The sequence below is a fragment of the Pollachius pollachius genome (genome assembly GCF_949987615.1).
Source record: "Pollachius pollachius genome assembly, chromosome: 12".
NCBI classification, from domain to species: Eukaryota; Metazoa; Chordata; class Actinopteri; order Gadiformes; family Gadidae; genus Pollachius; species Pollachius pollachius.
This window is the reverse complement of record NC_136945.1, coordinates 23748854-23769485: the sequence shown is the minus strand read 5'-3', so window position 1 is coordinate 23769485 and position 20632 is coordinate 23748854. Positions and strand designations below refer to the sequence as shown.

The following is a 20632-nucleotide window of genomic DNA, read 5'->3' as shown; positions in this document are numbered from 1 at the left end:
ATGGCCAGGCCTGGGGTGAACTGGCCAGGCCTGGGGTGAACTGGCCAGGCCTGGGGTGAACTGGCTAGGCCTGGGGTGAACTGGCCAGGCCTGGGGTGAACTGGCCAGGCCTGGGGTGAACTGGCCAGGCCTGGGGTGAACTGGCTAGGCCTGGGGTGAACTGGCATGGCCTGGAGTGAACTGGCTAGGCCTGGGGTGAACTGGCTTAACCCCCCAGGTGTTTCTGAACCCAGTGTATGTCACCAACAGCAATAACTTTACATGGCCAGGATGCCGCAGAGCACAGTACTCATGTCTTTGAGCAGCGCATTGCATCATGGGACGGCTCTCTTCACTCTAATGCAACTGCTAAAGTAACTGAGTTAAAAAAATATAGATACATGAAAATGAAAATTCTATATTTTACTGTTTATTCAGTGAACAAAAATGATATGAATGTCCCTGTAATATTGCATAATTCCATTTTAGATCAATAGACGCAGAAGGACTTAACCTCTGTGAGTTATGTCTCAGGTCAGCCTTTGACTTTGTTTGATTTGCTTTATTGATGCAGAACCAGGACAGTTTAACGTGTAGCAAACCAACAAACATCAGGCGGTCATGCCTTCTTTATTCCAGCATTAAGTCTGTAGTATAGAGGGGGACCTAGAACATGGGGGTACAGGGGTAAACAGAGGCATTGACCCTCACATTGGCCCTCCCTCCCTGAAGAGAGGGGATACGAGAGACGGGGCGGGGGGCCTAAACGCCACATGGACTCAGACATGACAGTAACAATGGAACGCGCATCAAAGGAAGCCAGACCTCCAGAGTGACATCAGCTGCTCTGAGGACGTCATATGCTCTTGGCAGATGAAAGAACGTTCAGGCCTCAATGGTAAATGCGTTGTTTTGGTGCCCTTGTGTTTGCGTGTGTGCGTGTGTGTTGGGGCAGAGGCAGGCACAATACGAGTGTTCTCTAGTGCTTATAAAAGCCCATTGTGTAGGCTTCAAATGTTTTTCCGACTCTGCTTCCGTGGCAACACTAAAGAGCCCGGGGCCGCTGTGCCGCCCTGGCCACGCCCCCTGGCCTGACTCCACCCCCTGGCTGGTTGCCCACGCCCCCTTGGCACAGCCTCCGTCATGTCTGCTGGGAAGTGTTTGTACACACCGGCAAAAACACGCCAGCAAAGAACTGCGCCAGGCCTCTATTTATAGCGCAGGCACCGGACAGACCAATTAATAAATAACTGGATTTAGCACGGAGGCATCCGGAAGGTGAGGATGACTGAGTCACTTCGTGTGTGGGGGGGGGGGGTGTAGATGACAGCAGTTGGTTATAAATTACAACACGGATCAGAAGGGAAGGTTCCAGGAAGTGTAAAGTCTAGCGTCTTGAGGGCTGAGTCATTGGCCGATCTATGCCAAGAAACATCAAGGAACTCGTCATGTCCCCCCCCTCTCTGAGCGGTCTAACAGAGCAACTAACCCTAGCCCTCTCTGAGCGGACTATAGGAGCGACCCCAGTATCACTAACCCTAACCCTCTCTGAGCGGTCTATAGGAGCGACCCCAGTATCACTAACCCTAGCCCTCTCTGAGCGGACTATAGGACATCCCCAGTATCACTAACCCTAGCCCTCTCTGAGCGGACTATAGGAGCGACCCCAGTATCACTAACCCTAGCCCTCTCTGAGCGGACTATAGGACATCCCCAGTATCACTAACCCTAGCCCTCTCTGAGCGGTCTATAGGACATCCCCAGTATCACTAACCCTAGCCCTCTCTGAGCGGACTATAGGAGCGACCCCAGTATCACTAACCCTAGCCCTCTCTGAGCGGACTATAGGAGCGACCCCAGTACCACTAACCCTAGCCCTCTCTGAGCGGTCTATAGGAGCGACCCCAGTATCACTAACCCTAGCCCTCTCTGAGCGGACTATAGGACATCCCCAGTATCACTAACCCTACCCTCTCTGAGCGGACTATAGGAGCGACCCCAGTATCACTAACCCTAGCCCTCTCTGAGCGGTCTATAGGAGCGACCCCAGTATCACTAACCCTAGCCCTCTCTGAGCGGACTATAGGAGCGACCCCAGTATCACTAACCCTAGCCCCCTCTGAGCGGACTATAGGAGCGACCCCAGTATCACTAACCCTAGCCCTCTCGGAGCGGACTATAGGAGCGACCCCAGTATCACTAACTCTAGCCCTCTCTGAGCGGTCTATAGGACATCCCCAGTATCACTAACCCTAGCCCTCTCTGAGCGGTCTATAGGAGCGACCCCAGTATCACTAACCCTAGCCCTCTCTGAGCGGTCTATAGGAGCGACCCCAGTATCACTAACCCTAGCCCTCTCTGAGCGGTCTATAGGAGCGACCCCAGTATCACTAACCCTAGCCCTCTCTGAGCGGTCTATAGGAGCGACCCCAGTATCACTAACCCTAGCCCTCTCTGAGCGGACTATAGGAGCGACCCCAGTATCACTAACCCTACCCTCTCTGAGCGGTCTATAGGAGCGACCCCAGTATCACTAACCCTACCCTCTCTGAGCGGTCTATAGGAGCGACCCCAGTATCACTAACCCTAGCCCTCTCTGAGCGGTCTATAGGAGCGACCCCAGTATCAGTAACCCTAGCCCTCTCTGAGCGGACTATAGGAGCGACCCCAGTATCAGTAACCCTAGCCCTCTCTGAGCGGTCTATAGGAGCGACCCCAGTATCACTAACCCTAGCCCTCTCTGAGCGGACTATAGGACATCCCCAGTATCACTAACCCTAGCCCTCTCTGAGCGGACTATAGGAGCGACCCCAGTATCACTAACCCTAGCCCTCTCTGAGCGGTCTATAGGAGCGACCCCAGTATCACTAACCCTAGCCCTCTCTGAGCGGTCTATAGGAGCGACCCCAGTATCACTAACCCTAGCCCTCTCTGAGCGGACTATAGGAGCGACCCCAGTATCACTAACCCTACCCTCTCTGAGCGGTCTATAGGAGCGACCCCAGTATCACTAACCCTAGCCCTCTCTGAGCGGACTATAGGAGCGACCCCAGTATCACTAACCCTAGCCCTCTCTGAGCGGTCTATAGGAGCGACCCCAGTATCACTAACCCTAGCCCTCTCTGAGCGGACTATAGGAGCGACCCCAGTATCACTAACCCTAGCCCTCTCTGAGCGGACTATAGGAGCGACCCCAGTACCACTAACCCTACCCTCTCTGAGCGGACTATAGGAGCGACCCCAGTACCACTAACCCTACCCTCTCTGAGCGGACTATAGGAGCGACCCCAGTATCACTAACCCTAGCCCTCTCTGAGCGGACTATAGGAGCGACCCCAGTATCACTAACCCTAGCCCTCTCTGAGCGGACTATAGGAGCGACCCCAGTATCACTAACCCTAGCCCTCTCTGAGCGGTCTATAGGAGCGACCCCAGTATCACTAACCCTAGCCCTCCCAGCACGCGGACAGCACACTCACCAACCAGTTCCTTCGTCCTTTCCTCTGTGTCTTCTTATAGGTTAAAGAACCGCACAGAGCATCAACCCGTTTGCTAGAAGGCCGTCGAAGAGGACAATAACAACTTTGATTGAAACGATTTTGAATTTAATTAGCTTATTTTTTGGGGTTTGAGGTCATCATAAACCATAATCGAATCTGGCTAGCAGTATAAAGACCTTGATTGGCCGTGTAAACACCAGATACACCCAGAGGAAAGATGGAAATAATAGCTAAACTAATAGATGTTTCTAATAAACAGGATGCAGGTATGCCCTTTAAAGATGAATTATAACTAATCTAATAGATGTTTTAATAAAAAGGATGCAGGTATGCCCTTTAAAGATTAATAATAACTAAACTAATAGATGTTTTAATAAACAGGATGCAGGTATGCCCTTTAAAGGTTAGGGTAAGGGTTAACCCTAACCTTTAAAGGTTCTAATGTAGAGAGTTGGGGCGAGGGTAAGGGTTAACCCTAACCCTTTAAAGGTTCTAATGTATGTTGTAATGAGTGTTGTTTGGACCTGAAGAGGCGGACAGGGTTAGGGTTATGACTGCACGAGGACACAGGTGGGGAAGGTGCTGGGGGAGCATAGAGGGAGGGACAATTACCTGATGGTGTGTTGGTCGAGGGCCCGTTGCAAACTGGTGTTTGGGTGGGGGGGAGGGGGGGGGTTGAAATCCAAGAGAGAGAGAGAGACAAAGAACAGGTGAACATGACATGGTAGAAGCTTGTCAGTATGATACTAAAACACAAGGAAAGCTGAGCGACTAGCTGGCCATCTTAGAGACAGCCCACAATCAACACTCTTATTCACAGACTCAACAACTCGCTCCTCCTGAAGTCCAGGCTGCAACAGGCTCACAGACGGCCGGGAGGCTAACGGTTCAGCCGTGTCATTATTACACAATCCCATCAAACCCTTGAAAGAGCGCAATGGGAATTTTCCTCAATTTTTTCGTGCCAATATGCATTTTTATTTGGGAAATTTGACACTTAGAACAATCTGAGCGCAAGACCTTTGAATACGATACAAGAGTTAAAACTGATTCTGAACTTCAATAACTGAGGAAAATAAAGAGTACTGCCAGATTGTATGGCATAGTTACAGCTAAAAATTCAAATATCTTTGAATCATTTGCATCGTGTTTATCCAGATCAGATAGATAATCCATCAGAATCATCATCGTTCAATTAAATAAATGAATACATAAAATCAAACACAGTACTTCTCATTAGAAGCAGTACCTGACCCAGATTCAACGATTTTTCACTGGTTTCCGATGAAGACCGGTTGCAGAATGGATAAAAAGAAAACATTCCTGGTCTGAGGTCTGCATGTGCAAAACAATGCCTCCAATATGGTTCAGCCGTTCCCCTGAGAACTGTAAGATCTCTGATGAGATCTGCTTACATTTCAGCCAACGGTAGAACGAGGCCTCCTATTCTGTACCCGCGGGCTCCGACAGGGAGATGCTGAAAGATACAAATATTGAACGGAACATTTGTCCCATCCAGCGATAACCATGGCTCATGGCTCAGGAAGAACGTCAGCTAAGTTCTGATGTATGGATCCCTTAAAGGCAGAATCCTGGCCCATCAAAAAGACAACATCTGAGGCTAAAGCACGACATCAAAACAACATCATGTCTCCGCAATCACTCTCTACCCCGACGTGGATCTAGTGTCCCGTAGCGCTCTGCTCGCCGGCCAGCAGCCTCCTTTGACCCACGTCACGAACCAGACGTCAACACGCTGACTCAGCTAAATCTGGATCCAACATGGCTGCCTCAAAGCAACATGATCCGTGTGTTTTTAACGCCGGCAGGTCGGCACGGGTGACCAGTGACACTCACCGGACGACTCTGAGGCTGTGCATTCATTGGCTGCGTTTGAGTAGAGTACACTAGAGGGGCGGAGCCAGGGTTCTGTACAGGGTTGTATGGAGACTGTTGACAGTGAAGAAAGAGAGAAAGAGCATGGATACACAAGGGGGAGATGCGATTGTGTTAATTATTGAGAATTACAGTGCATGACATTTTCATTGTTTTAACAGTGAGGAATCTGTGTTGCATGAATGCACACAATCATGTGTACACCAGCGGCTTGTGTGAACAGAGTGTTAATGTGTGTGGAGCCAACAGTTTATGAGTCACAGAACTAGAGTACAAATGAGGGCAGCAGATCGTATCCACTGCTGTGTGTCAATGAGACCAGCACAAGAAGAATAGCTGCTCCCGTAGTCGCTGGGAAGGGCTAATCATTTCAGTTGGCTCTGGCAATCAAGCTATTTATAGAAGGCTAGTGGAGTAGAGGAGGTGGTTGGTAGGGAGTGAGTGGAGTGTAGAAGGGCCCTGGGCCATGGGAGGGGGAATGACTGGGTGGGTATGTCTATAGAGCTGGGGCTCATGTCACCGTGTGGCCAGCCATGGGGGAACCCCAGCCGAGGTACGATGCTCTATGACTGTTGAAGTGTTAACACACACACACGGCTTTAACTCACCCCTGGGCCCGTCTCCCAGCCCTTGGGGTAGCGGTACGCCGATGCTGTGGCGAGCGATACCTGAGAGAGCGCCGCGGAGTGGGCGTGGCCGGGGGGCGTGCACGCCAAGCCGGGGTGGCCCTTTGAGAGGTCGTGAGCAGCATACTGAGGACCAGCATGCCTGGGTATCTGGAGAGAGAGAGAGAGAGAGAGAGAGAGAGAGAGAGAGAGAGAGAGAGAGAGAGAGAGAGAGAGAGAGAGAGAGAGAGAGAGAGAGAGAGAGAGAGAGAGAGAGAGAGAGAGAGAGAGAGAGAGAGAGAGAGAGAGAGAGAGAGAGAGACACAGACAGACAGACAGACAGACAGACAGACAGACAGACGGTTAGATCGGTAGCCAAGACCAGAGTGTGGATGCACCGAGGGCCACTGAGGCACAGTGGAATAAAAATGCATGTCATCCACTTCCTTATTTTACGCCTCAATAATTGGTCTAAATCTAATGCTGTAATCCATTTGGATGGTACGCCGGTATATGCAAGTTGTAAGTTGCAAATCTCTCATCTTTCTTGTGGCATTTCGCTGAGGCACACCCCCTTTTGCTCACAGTATCTCGTCGCTTTGTAAGTAAAGCGAGTTCAGTGAGGCCGAACATTCTACTTGTCAACAAAAATGACTACGCCCGTGAAGGGATTTTTTTTCTTTGTATTTGTATCATGTTGGTCATTTGAATGTAGATTTTAAATGCTTTTACACACTTAATTACATTGCTACTTTATGCCGGTCACCAATTTATGCATTGCACGGTCTTGCTGTGTGTGCAATACAGTGTAAAGTTGTGTTGTTTGTTTTCGAGCTGGTTTGCTAAAGAGGCTAATTTAGCTAACAATAACAATGACTAGCCAATGCGAAACGGGAAATGTACTACGACCAAAAGGGGACGTGCCTCCGCAAATACCGCAAGAAAGCTGGGAGATTTGGAACATACGACTTGCACGTACCAGCGTACCATCCAAATGGATTACAGCATAAGCTTTGTATTGGCAGTGATGTCACACACACACACACACACACACACACGACAGGATTCCACGGTTCATTATTGTCGTCTCCTGCAGAGGGAGGTAAATTAATGTCTGCAGTCCAGGGATTAGCTGCTGCTCAGTAGCCAACCCTGAATCGTAGCAGTGGCCAGGGCGTTTGACTCCCAGCCGGACCTTCAGGGTTCGAACCCTGATGTCCGCAGTCTAACCTGTAGCCCTGCCGGAGCAGAAAGCCCTGACCCCTACCTGCTCACACATTCATGAATCTACAAACAAAAAGCCCCGACCCCTACCTGCTCATCACCTGCTCTACAGACAAACTCACTGCAGTCAGCTGTGAAGGAAAGCGTCCTGCTGTTGGGCGTTTGAGATGACACTTAGAACAAAGCAGTTCAGTGTAACGAGCGTCTGCACTGGAGTCTATAGCAGTTCAGTGTAGCGTCTGCACTGGAGTCTATAGCAGTTCAGTGTAACGAGCGTCTGCACTGGGGTTTATAGCAGTTCAGTGTAACGTCTGCACTGGAGTCTATAGCAGTTCAGTGTAGCATCTGCACTGGAGTCTATAGCAGTTCAGTGTAGCGTCTGCACTGGAGTCTATAGCAGTTCAGTGTAACATCTGCACTGGAGTCTAAAGCAGTTCAGTGTAACGTCTGCACTGGAGTCTATAGCAGTTCAGTGTAACATCTGCACTTGAGTCTATAGCAGTTCAGTGTAACGTCTGCACTGGAGTCTATAGCAGTTCAGTGTAACGAGCGTCTGCACTGGAGTCTATAGAAGTTCAATGTAACGTCTGCAATGGAGTCTATAGCAGTTCAGTGTAGCGTCTGCACTGGAGTCTATAGCAGTTCAGTGTAGCGTCTGCACTGGAGTCTATAGCAGTTCAGTGTAACATCTGCACTGGTGTCTATAGCAGTTCAGTGTAACGTCTGCACTGGAGTCTACAGCAGTTAAGTGTAGCGTCTGCACTGGAGTCTATAGCAATTCAGTGTAACGTCTGCACTGGAGTCTATAGCAGTTCAGTGTAACGAGCGTCTGCACTGGAGTCTATAGCAGTTCAGTGTAACGTCTGCACTGGAGTCTATAGCAGTTCAGTGTAGCGTCTGCACTGGAGTCTATAGCAGTTCAGTGTAGCGTCTGCACTGGAGTCCATCTGCCAGACTGCAGTGATGGGCCAACCCTAACCCTCGTCCACCTGGTCTGTGTAGAGGAGACCCCATAGTGAGCCTTCTGCTAGGGGCCCGACTGACACTGCATGGGCTTGGCATGCCTTAGGTTAGCCTTGCCAACCTGAGGCACTGCACTGCACTGAGGCACTGCACTGCACTGAGGCACTGCACTTTTGTCTCTAATTATGAATCCAGTGAGCGCTACAGCTAAGCAGATAGCCTCAAAAGCTTCAGTTTAGCTTCCACACACCTTAATGCTCATGGATTGATTTTCTGCATGAGCAATAGGATTATTTTGATATATTGTATAAACATTTGTTTAAATATATGGTAATGGATAATATAATCTCAGAGTCCCCATGAAGGTGACCCCACAGCCCAGAGGCAGCGGTGGGAGAAGATGGACAGACTACTGGCTGGGATGGAAGAGTCCCTCTCTCTCTCAGCTGACCTAGGATAAAGCAGCTAATCTAGCCTCCGTTGCTATGGGCGGAGCCTGCGTTGCTCGGGCGATGGTTGTGGGTGGGGGAGGGGCTCCCTCCCTCTCTCTATAGGAGCCCTGCTTCAGGAGAAGGGAGGAGGAGGAGCAGAAGCTGTGGAGCCAGCTGTCCGGAGCCAGGAGTCCTACAGACATGCTCCACTCCACTCTCTCCTCTGCAGCCGGGGTCGGGACGGGGGGGGATGGTGAGAGAGGGTGGGGTCCCTCTCTCACCATCCAGCTAACAGAATTATACTCATGTGACATAATATTAATTGTACACACCTTTTGAAAAACATTTAGCGTCTTCTGTTCAACCTGAAGGGAGTTAACAGTTGAAGAAAGGGGCTGTGTTTTGGGATAAGGCTAACCTCCAGTTAAAACAGTGTTTAACCGTGTTTAACCAGTGCATTACCAGCCCAACTAGTTAAACATCTCCGACCATATGGAGAGAAATGATTGCTCTTTGAAACGTGGGCTTTAAACACCACCCTAGGGTGAGCTCCTGCTGGTTACTGTCCAATCAGGGTCAAGGACTTCAGGAGCAGTGTGGTGTGAAGCTTTAACCCTTAGGAAGTGACTTCACTCCCATAGGCTCCATTCCTCCTCAGTGAGGACTAGAGGACATAGGCTCCATTCCTCCTCAGTGAGGACTAGAGGACATAGGCTCCATTCCTCCTCAGTGAGGACTAGAGGACATAGGCTCCATTCCTCCTCAGTGAGGACTATAGGACATAGGCTCCATTCCTCCTCAGTGAGATCTATGCTGCGTAGGGGGGAACACACATGGCTGGGGCGAGGGTGACCGCGGTACGTACTGATCTGGAACATGTAGTTTAATTATAATGATGGTGGTAAAGCAGACCTCTGATGAAACACTGGGGGGAAACCAATAACCACTCTGGACCGGTTGGTGGTAAAGAGCCACCAGCTCTCCCTCTGTCTGCTATACTCACGGTATAGACTGCAGTGACTCCAGGCTGTGAGAAGATGCGCTCGTCTATCGACTGCTGGACCCGTGGTATTCTTGGAGGAGGGTTGAGGAATGCAGCAGAATCAGAACGAAAACAGACCCAGTAGGGGGGAGGCGTGTGTGTGTGTGTGTGTGTGTGTGTGTGTGTGTGTGTGTGTGTGTGTGTGTGTGTGTGTGTGTGTGTGTGTGTGTGTGTGTGTGTGTGTGTGTGTGTGTGGTGCTAACAGGCAACTGCGAGAGCACTGACAGGAAACAAGAGTTGTGGTTCTATTTTTGCGGGTGCCTGACTCCAAACCAACTGCAAATAAAGAAATAAGGAGCCCGAGGGAGCCAGAGTGTGACCACACTACACCACCACATCAGTGACATGATCGGTACCAAGCAATGCATCCATTGATTCATCCTCGGTGAATGGATGGGTGAACCTGATGGCTAAGATATTACAGTCTGTGCACGTTCCTTCCCCCCCTCCCCACCTCTTCCCAAAAAGCCTCCTTCTCCAAAAGAACACAGTGTACCGGCACTGGGAACTCAGGGTAGGGGGAAAATCCAGACATGGACTTCGGAGCGCTTTAAAGGCCAGACCTCCCAGCGACGGGAGCGGCACATCATAACAATCACAAGGGCCCTCGCAGCAGGAAGGAAGAAAGGTATGACCTGAATGTGTTTAGTCGCTCCTGCTACAGCCCAGGAAACCCAGGAAACCCCAGAATAGAGCAGCAATAACCGCAGGAAATAGAAAGAAACTGATCAACAAATAAATGTTACCCTCCGTGCCATTTACCCCCACCGTTTTGTTTGTGGAATATTTCCCTTTCCTGAAGGCTTAAGAATGATGAGAAGGCCGCTAGTATAACAAGAGAGAAAGAAAGAGAGGAAAGAGAAATAGACAAAAAGAGAGGTGGAAGGAAATGAGAGATGGCGATAGAAGGGGCCAAGACAGAGAAGAGACAAAACGATAGGGAGACCGAGGAAAGAAATGACTGAATGAAGAGGGAGAATGAGAGACACAAGGACGAGTGAAAGTAACCTGCAGCCACACAACTGATTCAGTTGGCTGCAGTGACGGAGTGAAGCGGGCTCCAGGACTGGCGCTCACATAAAGAGGAAACAGAAAGGGTTTTCTTGCCTCTTCAGCCTTAAATAAATATTAATCTATCCTTTCCCCCAGCAGGACCAGACCCCACCTGCAGGGCCTCAGATAAGCCTTTCCTGGCCCACTGCCCGCTCACCCCCCTCTGGACAATGAGGGAGAGGGAGGACGCTTTTTTCACCTTAATAATAATATTAATAAGAGCTCCAGGCCCTGATGTAGGTAAAAGGTTAACATAATCATTCTGGAGTCAAATAGATGAGAGCGACCAGGCCGATGAGAGACCCAAACAGACAGAAAGGGGCTGGGAAGAGAGGAGTGGAATGGGGGGGGGGGGGGGAGGTTGTAGATTGGTCTGCCCTGACTGACAGACCACCCTCCCCGTCCGTGTGGTGGAATGTAAACGGAGGGGAGCGGTGCTAGGAGAACAGGCCCAAGGTGTGAGAGGGGGTAACGCCGGGTTCAAAGGTCAACCAGACCCTCAGCTGAGGAAGAGACGGCAGAACACCAGCCCGTGACACTAGAAGGTTCCTCCAGGATTCCTCGCCAGGCGGCTGCTTATGCAACAGACATTCCAGCTCTTCTTGTACGGTCTTGTGTGGGGATTGAATTCAGGCAGAGAACATTCTGACCCACTAGAGTGGGGGCCGCCAGTCCAACTGGAGTCGCAGCGTGCACAGACATGCACTGCATTATGGGTATTGTATTACGAGTGAGAGGTTATGACACTCCTTAAGAACCTTAAGAATTCAATGCATTCTTGCAAAATCCGTTAAAATGTACACAAATATATAATTTTTGGATCATTGTTTGGGTCTGCCATAAGCGCTAAAGTTGTGGGCCAGGACGAACTGAAATGTGCCTGAATGGCTCGTATTCATTCATAACGTCTAGTGCGTGGCCAGGAAAGCGACTTGACAGACTGCGGCCCCTCTTGTGAACCAACACACAGGCCGTCAGTGCAGTGTGCTGTCTACAGTGACAGGTCTGTGAAGTCTGACATGTCCTCAGAACACATCCACTACAGGCTTAGCATCCACCGGTGGCTCTCACACAACAACAACTACCTTGTTCACCCCCGCCTGGCTTTTAAATAGCAGAGTTTATATTTCATCAGGGTTAGGGAAATGTACGAAAATGCCTTCTTGACTTGCTGCTTCAGAGAGCAGCGTAGGGAATAAAATAATGGTTATGGCCATTAGAAAAGGGTTTGAAGTAGAAAATCCTGCACTGTTCTTTAGTGAGTGGTCACACACACAATACCCCAAGATACACAGGTGTATCGTGGGGATTATTTGTAATTCAGAACAAGATGTTGGTTGCCCATGTTTGCCTTCGCTAAGTGCCCTGGGCATGCCATCTTTTCTCTGTCTAACCCCACAATCAGTGATTGTGAAATTTCCTCAGTGTGTTATGCTAACGGGTGTTTGAATGTAGGGCTGGCCGATTAATCGAATTTTGATCATGATTTCGATTTTAGAGTGAAACGATCACATAATTAACATAATCGAATTTTTCGATTATTTTATTTTTTTCATTATTTTTTTCATTTCATTTTTTATAGAAAAGGCAGAACAGCTGGATACATATCTGTATATTATTTGAGATTGGAACATTTTCTTTTTGACCATTTTGTGCATTTTTTTAAGGCGTAATTTCAAAGTTCTCAGTTACAAAGTATTTTTTGGGAGAGACATGCTGAATAAATACAAAATGTTTTCACTCAAAAATAATCGTTTGAATAATCGTGATTTCAATATTGACCAAAATAATCGTGATTATGAATTTTCCCATAATGGAGCAGCCCTATTTGAATGTGAGCATTCCTAACCACAGTGCTACTCTCCCAGGTTGTTCATACAGGGTTACCCTAACCCTCATAGAGAGCGACCGGTAGAAGTCAAGTCGTGTAAAGTGTGAGCTGAACTGAAGAAGTTCGACTTGTAACTAAATCTCTCCCTGCTGGTGCTTGTGAATGCCTTGAGGAGCGGGAGAGTGTTCTCACTCACAGAGGAGACACTTGACTGTTCTGAGCTCTGATGCCAGGCCGCCATCCTGGAAGGGCACAATCACCAGGGCCGCACCGTCTCACTTTGGTCTGCGCTCATGTTGGGCACGAGGAGACCAGGGGGAAGAGCTTCACGACAAAGTTCAGCCTGAAGACTTCATGACCCAACTACAGCGGACAGCGGCTTCACATCAGGCAGTAATCACATAAAGAATACCTTACATCCACAATGACTCTTTTCTGATGTAAGAGACAGGCTATGACTGCTGACAAGACTCTGAGGTCTCGGCCTAGTCCTGTAACTAACCCTCGCTGCCTTAATGATTCATTAATAACCCACCGTGCTTGTCACACGACACCTTGATGAGGAAACTTGTGTCCTGTCTCTCCACACTCAGCTAAGGGCCTGAGATCACGGTGGAGTGCACTGGGCAGACAGTAAGGTACGCCTGGAAGGGCCCTGCTTGAATAATTGACATGAGGACACGGTACTGGGGACAGCTGCGACTGACAACCACTGTCCCAAGACGCGTGATTACAGGACTACAGGTTCTGCCAGGTGAAGCAAAGGTTTCCCCGATTTAACCGGCAACATTAATTCATTTACATTGCATAGGTTTACATAAATGTACAATCATACAAATTAAAGATTTGAATTTCCCAGGTTTGTTGGAGGGAATCCTCCTATTTTCCATAAAGTGTCTGGTGTTTTTAGAAAAGGAATAGGGCACTATAGCTCAAATGGCTTCTTAGGGCGCACTCACACTAGGCCATCTGTACCGTGCCATAGTCCGTTTCACACCTGTACCGTGCTTAAGTCTAGATTGTTTGGCTAGTGTGAGCACGCCAACCGTACTCGAGTACAGTTCAATTCCATGGCCTGAGCACACTTGGGAGAGGTGTGCTCAGGCCACGGTACAGATGCTAATGAGCCGACACGCGCACACGCACGGCTACGCAACCTGAGCTGGATGACGTATAGTCCATGCGACCCTTCTTTCCCATTAAACAATAAACATGACGGCAAGCGGTTTACGTTGGTGCGATAGTGAAGTTGAGTTTTTGATCAAAAATACCCCGTTCGTCACGGCGCGGGCTTTCTTGGTTCACTGTAGAAGGCGGGGCTGCGCACAGAATCTTTAGAATAATTTGCACACTCCCGAATGTTTTAATTTTTTTATGAATGAAGACACCTGCATGCAAGAATGAGTTCACGTCTGAGTGTAGGCTACAAATGCTACAAAGTGCTAAAACGCCAACATATTCTTTATTTTGCTGACCGCTTGTTTTTTATCCCGATAAAAGCCTCGTAAGGACAGTTCCTCTACGTCTCTCTCGTAGATCACACCATCTTTCAACGTCTTTGTTTAATACGACTACATCACCTTCTCTCACATGATCAGCAGCTCGCAGATTTCACTTTCTCTCAAGTTAGAAGTTAACTGCTCATGATAATATCGGGCCTAATATACTCAGGCCCAGTTGAGATGCCTAGTGTGAGCACAGACCAGCGCACAGCAGGGGGGGGGCAATCGGACTTGGGCACGGTACAGATGTGAAACGGACTTGGGCACGGTACAGATGTGAAACGGACTTGGGCACGGTACAGATGTAAAACGGACTTGGGCACGGTACAGATGTGAAACGGACTTGGGCACGGTACAGATGTGAAACGGACTTGGGCACGGTACAGATGTGAAACGGACTTGGGCACGGTACAGATGTGAAACAGACTTGGGCACGGGACAGATGGCCTAGTGTGAGTGTGCCCTAATGCTCTTGCTGGCATTGGGAATGGTTCAAACTTTTACATGTTATGCCTCCTGATTTCAAAGTGATTTGAATGCCCAAATACTGAACGGAAAGGCAACCCACATACGTTTACGTTTAAAATAAATATTCTGATCTATTATATTGTTTTCAATACATTATAACCATCACTTATCATTTCTGCTACACCAAGCTTATCACGACACTGCCGGTCAACAAAAAACCAAGGTTTAGGAATAGCATCCAAGACACAGGCGGATATTTTACACCCGATTCATTTAGTGCCAGGATCAACGTCAGATATTATCAGGAAGAGGAGAATGAAACAAGCCCAAATGACTGCTTGTGCACTTCTGGCACCACCCAGCCTTACAAAAGCTGAAAGGCAGAGACGCCAACACGTCATATGTGTCAACATGGAATGGAAGGAAACATTGACCCACCTTTGCATTAATGTTCCACATTGTTTCCAAACAGTCAAATGCCAAAGACTGCCCTACAGACACAAACACAACGTTGATAACATGGGATGTGCCGACATATTAACATAGATTAAGGTCTCCGTCCTCATTCTGCCGAGGCAGCCGCCTTCATAATCACTGAATAGTCTGAGGTATTGCAACCAACTACCACACCTCTTGTCAATGTTGTCCCGTATAATGGGATATAAAAGACAAGGCCTTGTCCCACACCAAGAGCCACCTGGAGTGCTATTGATGGTGTTGTATCACTCTGCTTTGACCATGGCTCTCCCTGGAGAACATAAAGAACCGTGGACAAGGGCCGCCTGTACACTGACCCCGGCCTGACACACAAAGCCTGGTTCAGGGCCATAAGGTAGGGCCGGACCGTGGCATCTCCCCTGCCTCATCAGCAGCTTACTGTAAAACCACTTAAGTGCTCTGAGAGCAAGAGCGGGAGAGAGAGAGCAAGAGAGAGAATCATGAACACGGGAGGTTATTGCAGATACAAAAAAACTATATCCTCTACATGATTCAGTGAACCACAATGAAAAACCATAAGTGTGGCCAATGAACCCCCTCCTTTCCAATCCATCAAACACACCCAATCAGGACACTCAACGGCCTCAGCCAGGAGTTAAATCAAACACAAGGTGACTGAATCACTCTCCAAGTGCCAGGTGTTACTTTGGTAAACCACAATGTACGATATCAGACTGAAACTTCCCGATGGGGATATCCACGACACGATATGAAAGCAAGACTGATGTGATGTTTGTTTGCATCGGCTCACAGTGCAGGGCTTCGCCGGAGCCGCCTGCGGGGCCGCCTGCGGGCTACATGGAGCCGCCTGCGGGCTACATGGAGCCGCCTGCGGGCTACATGGAGCCGCCTGCGGGCTACATGGAGCCGCCTGCGGGCTACATGGAGCCGCCTGCGGGCTACATGGAGCCGCCTGCGGGCTACATGGAGCCGCCTGCGGGCTACATGGAGCCGCCTGCGGGCTACATGGAGCCGCCTGCGGGCTACATGGAGCCGCCTGCGGGCTACATGGAGCCGCCTGCGGGCTACATGGAGCCGCCTGCGGGCTACATGGAGCCGCCTGCGGGCTACCTGGAGCCGCCTGCGGGCTACCTGGAGCCGCCTGCGGGCTACCTGGAGCCGCCTGCGGGCTACCTGGAGCCGCCTGCGGGCTACATGGAGCCGCCTGCGGGCTACATGGAGCCGCCTGCGGGCTACATGGAGCCGCCTGCGGGCTACCTGGAGCCGCCTGCGGGCTACCTGGAGCCGCCTGCGGGCTACATGGAGCCGCCTGCGGGCTACATGGAGCCGCCTGCGGGCTACATGGAGCTGCCTGCACTTACATTTACAGTTTTACTGTTTACAAGAGCTTGACCAGAATTTAAATCAGCTTTTGTTGATCACAAACGTTTGCAATAACTATGGAATACATGAATTAATTCATTAGAAACTAAAATGAACTGAATATATCGGCAACATAGTGGTGGTTCATTTAGAAGCAGCTAATGTCATGTAGGAATTTTAATCCTTTGAGTTGAATAATCAAATGGAATTCCACTTTAGGGGTTGGCAGAGGCAGAAACCAGGGTTTGTAACTTGAACATCACAATTCAACCCTTTTAACAAAGACTACTATGACAATAGTCCGGTGGTTAGGGTTTGACTCCATGCTGAAAGGTTCTGGGTTCAAAACACTGAAACCTGTAGTCTATCTTAAGGCTTCAGCAAAGACGCTCTAACCTGCTCATGAATCATAGGCGTCTAATTTGATTCCCTCGCAGCAGTCGCAGCTCGATAATTATTTATTTTCATAATCAACAACAACTGAAGGTCTCCAGCCCGCTAAGCGCTGTAGTCCCTGTGCCAGTGGGTCATTAACACCGTAAGAAGAACCGCAGGCAGCAGCAGCCTTAGGGGGTCGTTCCTGCAGCTTTCTGGACAGTGTCGAGGTGTTTCAAAACGTAGCAGAGTGACCGCATAGCCCAGCTGGGTAGCAAAACACAGCCTGAGCTCATGAGGTACAGCGCCTGCATGCTCCAGCCACCTGTCCTGGAACATGGGAGCTGGCCACGCCAAGCCCCCCACCCAGCCAGGAAACACAGGGTACCCCACTGCAGCCCCGACCGCGACTGGGCTGGAAAGACTTTGGGCCTGGTTCTCCCAAACCAGCCAACCACTAAACTCATTCCCTCACTCTCCACCTCAAGCTGGTGTGTGGTGAGCGTTCTGGCGCTGATTGGCTGCCGTGCATCACCCAAGTGGGTGCTACACACTGGTGAGGGCCCCCCATCACTGTAAAGCGTCTTTGGGTGTCCAGAAAAGCGCTATATAAATTAAATAAATTATTATTAAACTCGCTCATTCCTTTTAAGCCGTGAAATGTTGCCCTCTGACAGAGTCAACCACTCATTTAAAGGAAATTATGCAAAGTGTGGTATTGTCAAAGGATGACCAAGTCCTCTGGAGAGTGAGATGCAGGTTCCTGCACTCTAAATACTCATCACATAGCAATCGTTCAGAACAGAGGTGCGAAGAAGAAGAAAAAGAAGAAGACGAAAAAGAAGAAGAAAGGGTTAACAGGAAGAGACTGACGAAACGCCTTGTGTTTCCTGGCTGAGCTAAGCAGTGGCTGGTGGTGGGACAGGAAGGCAGGGAGAGAGAGGTAGAGATCGAGCTGGAGAGTCAGAGAGGGAAGCAGAGAGAGTGAGAGAGCGGGAGGTAGAGCGAGAGAGAGAGAGAGAGGTAGAGCCGAGACAGGCTGGCTGACCTGGGCCTTTGTTGGCAGATGGTGGGAGGCACCGCCTTGGACCTGCGTTCTGAATGCTAAGCAGAGCTGCCATTGTCTGGGGACCCAAGCAACAGCCGCATGAGCCAGGCGTTTCTCTGGCAACCATTAGCAGAAACAAACTGCTCTTCCCCAAAAAAAGACACCCCCTCTCCACCCCAGTCATCCCATCCTGCTCTCTCACTCTCTCTACTTTCACTCTCACTAAAGCTGTCAGGAAACACAACAGCACACGCATGCACGCAGAAGCATCCCCAGTAAGGGAATCCATCCCAGTGGGATTGTAGAGCGCACAGAGCAGATCATGCTACCACACGCCTGCCCTTCCAGACAGACACGTCCACAAGGCCTCTCACCCAGAAGGGTGAGCACCGACTGGGGGAGGGAGGGAGGTTGAAAGAGCCAGGGTATTCATTAATTTAGAAAAATGACGATGCATTGAGCAGGCACTGTAAATATTAACTCAGCCCTTCTGGTGAATCTAATCAAACTATTTGTATAAACTCTTAAAAATAAAAAAATATTCTCAAACTAGGTCTGGTCAATGTTAAAGGCAATTTCTCACATATATGTTAAGCCACTGGTCTTCCATGAATCAAAGGGAGATCTAGAGAATTGCAGCATTGAAGATGAAAGGAATGTTTCGTAAAATCCAAGCATGTTACAGGTGAACAAAATGTTTCAAACTTAACGAAAGCTGAGACAGCGATTTCATTTTGCAGTAATGAGTATTCCACATGCTCAAAATAAAATTCTGAACCACGAATTGCTGGCAGCAGGCTATGAAATAAATCTGAACCATACCATCATCTGAACATGTCAGCTACAGCCAGTGCGTGGCCTTGGCATAGATATAGATATATATGCTCGGTATAGAATTCAAGTTTCAGCTAAAGTGCCAATGTCAGTTAGCACAGAAACCGTGCATCTCTGCAGCATAGCTTTACACCTCCAGCAGACACAAGAACTCTCACACCACCGCCATGGTAGTGTAGGCCAAATAAAACAGGAGATGACATAACCAGGATGACTTCATGAAAAGTTAGCTCACGACAGAATAGTACTGATTATTTACGTTGACATGTTTCTAGTGACGACAGTTTCTTCTAAACATATTCATTTGGAGGGGCAAATTGGTAATGTACCACGGTATAAAACACTATTATTTTACGGCACTAAAAGCATATTCTATCTGGTATCTTACTGTAAAATGCACAATGCAATCAAGGTGTGTCCTAAATTAAACAACAGAAGACCATACAAATCGCCAACATCAACAACACGTCACACGGTCACGACCGGTTTACAAAAGGCTGTCATCGGTAGACTCCGGCTGGCTCTGGTCACGGCAGGCCCGTCAGCTGACTCCTAGTATCCCGGTATACTGTCAAGCAGATTCCTAGAAACCCGGTACACTGTCAGGCAGACTCCTAGTGCCCCGGTTCACTGGTGAACCCCTGCGCTTAACGCGTGATACAGCATGGGGTTAAACCCCCGTGGCTAACCCCCGTCCAGTGATGGATTCAACGTGCAGCTTGCGACGTGCCTCCACTAGGCTAGAAGCCCGGTAACCAAACTACTGCCCAGCTAGCCGCTAGGCTAGCAGCCCGGTAACTAAGCTAGTGTCCTGCTAGCCGCTAGGCTATCAGCCCGGCAAACACACTACTGCAAAGCTAGCCGCTAGGCTATCAGACCGGTTGCCAAGCTGGTGTCCTGCTAGCCACTGAACAAAGCCGGTTACCGGCAAAGCCCGACGCTGGACGGTGGCAGCCCCGCTCCCTGATGGAAATCATTTTAACACATTTGATGCAAATGGCCAAATATAACGTGTCACTACGAACACCACCACTTCCTCGCGAAACCAGACCGTTCAGTGTTACTATTTAACCGGGCTGACTGTTAAAAGCAATGCACCCGGCATGCTAAGTCGTTAGCATAATAGCTAGCGGAGTGTCCCCTCCCCGGGCTTCACATCACTCGATCCCCGATACCCATCACCGGTTAGCACTAATAAAATGCAGCTGTCTTTTTTTAATTAAAAGCCTTTAAACATGAAAGCTAGAGGGTGTAATGTGACAGTGTTGAGCAGAAGGATACTGAGGTGGCAGACCGGCGGCCGGCTGAGGAGCGACCGGAGCTCCCGGCGGTAGAGACACTGAGGTCAGGGCAGTCCGCAGCTGGCTCGACGGAGAGGGGCCCCTTCCAGGTCCGCTGACTGCGACAGTGGCGGGTTTGGGGACCACTTTCGTTGGCAAACTCATTGCAAAAAAATGTACAAACAGAAACAATATTCTAATAAATACTTGTACACACAGCGCCTAGCTTGCATGCATGGAGCAAGCGTCGCAAATGGTTGAAGCAGGCCCCGGATCCCGTTGACGAACCAGGATAACGAATAGCGACACAAATGCCTTTTCATGGAAAGTCGCTGTTCGGATCAGCGGTGCTATTCATGGGGACGGTGGGAGGTTTGCCTCCCTTGCCCGTCCGGAACCTCCGTGGATCCGTCCGGCACAATTCTTCAGGTAAATATAGCAGTTATCTTGCTTCCTTCAGCAATTTAGCTTTTCTTCTCAGTAAGTCTGTTTTCTATCATTTTTTTCTCACGGAGATGGGAGACTTCGTCAACATGGCGTTGCGGCCGCTTCCAGCAGTCCGGGCAGGACAGATGATTCGGCACTTCTCGGGCAGCTACGTATATACTCGGCTTAACGAAGGAGCCTGTCCAAGTATTTTCCATGACACCAAACCTGCGGTTTTGTCTTGATTGTTTTGACATACAATAATTGCTTGGAGACTTCCACAATTACATTTTAACAAGCACATCGTTTTCTTTAATTCTTTTTAAAGTATCAACCAAATAAACCATGTCATGC

General features: G+C 49.2%; 1 protein-coding gene across 6 annotated transcripts in view; it reads right to left on the bottom strand.

Moving 5' to 3' along the window:
- The window catches only part of eif4g3a (eukaryotic translation initiation factor 4 gamma, 3a), a 73087-nt gene extending 52678 nt beyond the window's left edge, over positions 1-20409 (bottom strand). For 4 of the 6 annotated variants that reach the window (XM_079747990.1, XM_079747992.1, XM_079747993.1 and 1 more), the window contains exons 1-5: positions 19854-20409; positions 9602-9671; positions 5984-6151; positions 5337-5429; positions 4092-4124 (exon numbers count right to left, since the gene is read on the bottom strand). In XM_079747990.1, the coding sequence (XP_079604116.1) occupies positions 4092-4124; positions 5337-5429; positions 5984-6151; positions 9602-9671; positions 19854-20017 (528 nt within the window). In that variant the 5' untranslated portion in view covers positions 20018-20409. Of the gene's footprint in view, positions 1-4091; positions 4125-4728; positions 4855-4894; positions 4926-5336; positions 5430-5983; positions 6152-9601; positions 9672-19853 lie in introns of those variants that run through there. The other 2 variants (XM_079747995.1, XM_079747994.1) reach the window with 2 other exon arrangements.
- Between the last annotated feature and the right edge of the window lie 223 nt (positions 20410-20632).